The following is a 3,653-nucleotide window of genomic DNA, read 5'->3' as shown; positions in this document are numbered from 1 at the left end:
TTAATTTTTTGATTTATTTCATAAAATAAACATGGATTTTTATTATTAGTTTTTGATACATTAAAATATTAACATGGGAGTGATTTTTCCATCAAGTTACATCTTTATTGATACCATTCCATACTAATATATTGTGTTACAAGTTTTTTGAAACATGTAACCGAAAAAGAAATACGATGATTGAAAATTGGAATTAAACCATAATGCAAAGTCCAAAGTAAAAACAAAAGCATAAAGAGCAAATGATAACATTTAAAAGTATATATTAACATCATCATGACACCTTTTGTTTATTTATATATATATTTTTGTTTTCACATTATTATATATAAATCTCACTCTCATCACTATTGATGCTCAAGATAGGAGGATACCAGAATTGGTAAAAGAAAGAAATAAAAATAAATAAAATACATGACAATTAACAAACGGAAAAGCCAAAATCATCACCTACTTCTAGTTCTAACACTACATCTTGCAAACAAACAAAATCTCAAAATTTTATTTAACATTATTAAAATATCTCTTTAATCATGGTCAAACTTCAGGTGTGTGTAGGGGCAAAATAGTCATCTGCCACAACTTTTAGTAATTCATCATCAATCCATCCAAAATCATTTCTTGGCATCTGCATTCTTCACTACAAAAAGCTTTCTCACCCCTGTTAAACATATAAAGAATTCAACTAATCAGGATTCATCAATAATTCCACAAGATAATGTAAAAATTTAACTTACTAATGTGGTTTTTTGAATACGCATTTTATTGTTTTTATATATATAAATAGGTAACTAGATGAAATATTGTTATTTTCGAGATGTATGTAACATTTTAATTTTTAAACATCCAAAAAAGTTCGTAGTTTAATACCCTTAGATGTGCTGATGCATTTTACATGTAACTAATTATTTACTTGCAAATTTTGAGTAAACAAGATCTTTTTTAGCAATTGAGAATTAGCACTTAAAAAAAAGAAAAGTAAATTACAAAATAACTATTAATATTTCTTAATAAATTTATTAGTAAAAAAAAAACTAAGATACAAAATTTAAGATTATTAACCTGTACATGAAAATATCACTGTCTTCACCAAGATTCTTCCTACAAGTGTGACAAAAGCTAATTACATCCAATGTTGGTTCTGCTGACCCGACCCGAATTCCACAACACCTCTCCACAACACAATTATCATAAATATGGGTTGTTTTCGGGTTAGGCCCATGACAGACCACACGTGTGTACTCTTCTGAAAGCTCCATTTCCTTCAAAGACAAAGGCCCAGTACTATATTTAGGCGACCCGGATCCGAACCCTGACCCAAACCCGGTTAGTGTTGGCCCATTAGTAAGTTGAGAAATATTCCTGGTTTTGATCCCAAAATCACCTGGTGATTCCAGTGACCCGGTAAGAAATGGGTCAAGTGATGGGATTTTTATCTTTAAATTGTTTCCAAATAAGATTTTCTTACTATTAGTTTTATTACAAATGTTGCTATTTTTAGAAGTTTCTTGAATAAGAACAAGTGCAAGTGCAATTCCTTCAGAATCAAAATTCTCAGATATTTGATTGAATTTTCGGAAAATCTTTGTGGGTTTTTCTGGGTTTTTGATTAGCTGAAATGGGTTCTTTCCAAAATTGGAAATTTGTTTATGGGTGTCAAGAAATGAAGCTGGAGAAAATAGTAACCTTGGAGAACCAAGAAAAGATGAAATGGGTCGGGTCGTGTTTTGGGTTGTTTGAGATGAAGTAGTTTGATGATCAGTCATGATTGTTGGTGATTGTTTTGTTACAATTCTCAATCTATTCCTCAACATTACTAAAAAAAGCACAGAAAAATATGATCAAAATGTTGCACTAGATTTCAAGCTGGAAATAGAAACCAAAAATAACAAGAATGTTATTTTCTTTTCAAGAAAAACAAGAAGTGATTCTTATTAGAACCCAAGTATTGGTAACAAAATTGAAATTAGATTTTTTAAGATTCAATCTTCCCATTTACTCTTAAAAATAAACACAAGAAAAAAAAAAGAGAGAAAAAAAAAAGGAGGAAGTGTTAATTGGTTGTGGATGGTTTTGGGGTTTTTAATAAAGGATAAGGAAGAGAGAAGGATTGAAAGAGGCGTGTGCAATAGGAAGTTTAGTGTCATTAAATTCGCTTATAGCTATTAAACACCATTTATATAACTACTAAATGTGTCGTATGTATGTAAAAGATGTTTAATTTGATAGGATAGTAATCTACGAGTAATATATATGGACAAAACGACAAAAGCAAGTAACTCCAAAATGATTTAAATTGCTTTGTAATATTAGGTTTGGTGTGGGAATATCATAATACATAGTTTTTAGCCTTTTAAAAAGAATTATAAATATATATTTTTTACATATATTGTATAGATATGATATATATAAAAAAAAAATCATATTTTTATCAATTTTTATAAAAACTTTTAAAATCATATCCTATAATTGGTTAACTAGAATACATGGTTGTTTGGTTTAGAGGTGCACAAAAAAACCGGTTAACCTAACCGGTTATTAAAAAAAACCGATTAACCTAACCGGTTACTAACCGGTTATTACTGTACCGGTTATAGGTTATTATTAACCGTAGGTTAGTAACCGATCATGGATTTCAAAACAATAATCGATTATTAACCGGTTAACCGATAACCAGTTTTTTTAAGTAAAAATAACCTATAACCGGTTAACCTATATATTATTAATAATATATAATATTATTTAGTTTCTGCTTTTGCTGTGTTATGTTTCTGTCTTGTTGTGTTCTGTTTCTGTTTGAAAATCAAGCCGGTTTGTAGTTTCTGTTGTGTTTGTGATCCAGCTAATGCTGTTGTTGCTCCTGTTTCGGTTGAGTTGTTGTTTTTGCTTGCTTGCTGCTCCTGTTTCGGTTGTGTTTGTAATGCTTGCTTGCTGTGTTCTGTTTCTGCTCCAAGCAACTCTAAGCAGCTAGAGTTGATGGAGTCGATCAAATATAAAGAGACTATTATCACAAGTCATTTAATGTGTTCACATTAGTAAGAATTAATTAAGCAGCTCAAGTATGCAAGTGTTGTTGTGAGACCGGTTAAAAAAAACCGGAAATAGGTTAACCGGGATCGGTTAACCGGTTATTATTAACCGAAACCGATTACATCGGTTATAGTTTTTTAGAACCCAAACCGGTTATTAACCGGTACTAGTTAACCGAAATCGGTTTTTTTTTTTTAAAAATAACCGGTTTCGGTTACTAAAAAAAATAACCAAAACCGGTTAACTGGTATTTGCACCTCTAGTTTGGTTGTTTAACTAGAATAATTATTTTTAAGAGTCTTGAATATCATCGCAGACAGCATAACTCAAGTTACATATAATGTCTAATTGAATGTTATTGTGATGTTTCTAATGCTAATTATTAACTACTAACTTACAGTTAATAAAAAAATAGTTGGTTGTTATGTCAATAACAACCAAAATTGTATAATGCTCGATATTAATGATATATAAGAAAGAGATAAGTTATGGTGTGAATAACTAATATTAGTTAATTTTCTATTTTATGTTTATGTAAAAGATTGACAAGTTATTATTTTTTATATAAAAAACTATAATATTTTTTCGCTTTTTGGGTCAAAAATGAAAAAGTTGTCAATGTA

The 3,653-nt window shown here is 29.5% G+C and overlaps 1 protein-coding gene across 1 annotated transcript; it reads right to left on the bottom strand.

The window, feature by feature from the left end:
• Positions 1–379: 379 nt before the first annotated feature.
• Positions 380–2,037, bottom strand: LOC122607200 (FCS-Like Zinc finger 8-like). Its single transcript, XM_043780125.1, has 2 exons — positions 1,063–2,037; positions 380–661 (listed from the first exon to the last, which is right to left on the bottom strand). The coding sequence occupies exons 1-2, from the start codon at positions 1,812–1,814 to the stop codon at positions 586–588; spliced, it is 828 nt and encodes a 275-aa protein (XP_043636060.1). The 5' UTR covers positions 1,815–2,037; the 3' UTR covers positions 380–585.
• Between the last annotated feature and the right edge of the window lie 1,616 nt (positions 2,038–3,653).

This window comes from Erigeron canadensis, chromosome 7 (genome assembly GCF_010389155.1).
Source record: "Erigeron canadensis isolate Cc75 chromosome 7, C_canadensis_v1, whole genome shotgun sequence".
Classification (NCBI taxonomy): Eukaryota; Viridiplantae; Streptophyta; class Magnoliopsida; order Asterales; family Asteraceae; genus Erigeron; species Erigeron canadensis.
This window is presented reverse-complemented; position numbering and strand designations above follow the sequence as displayed.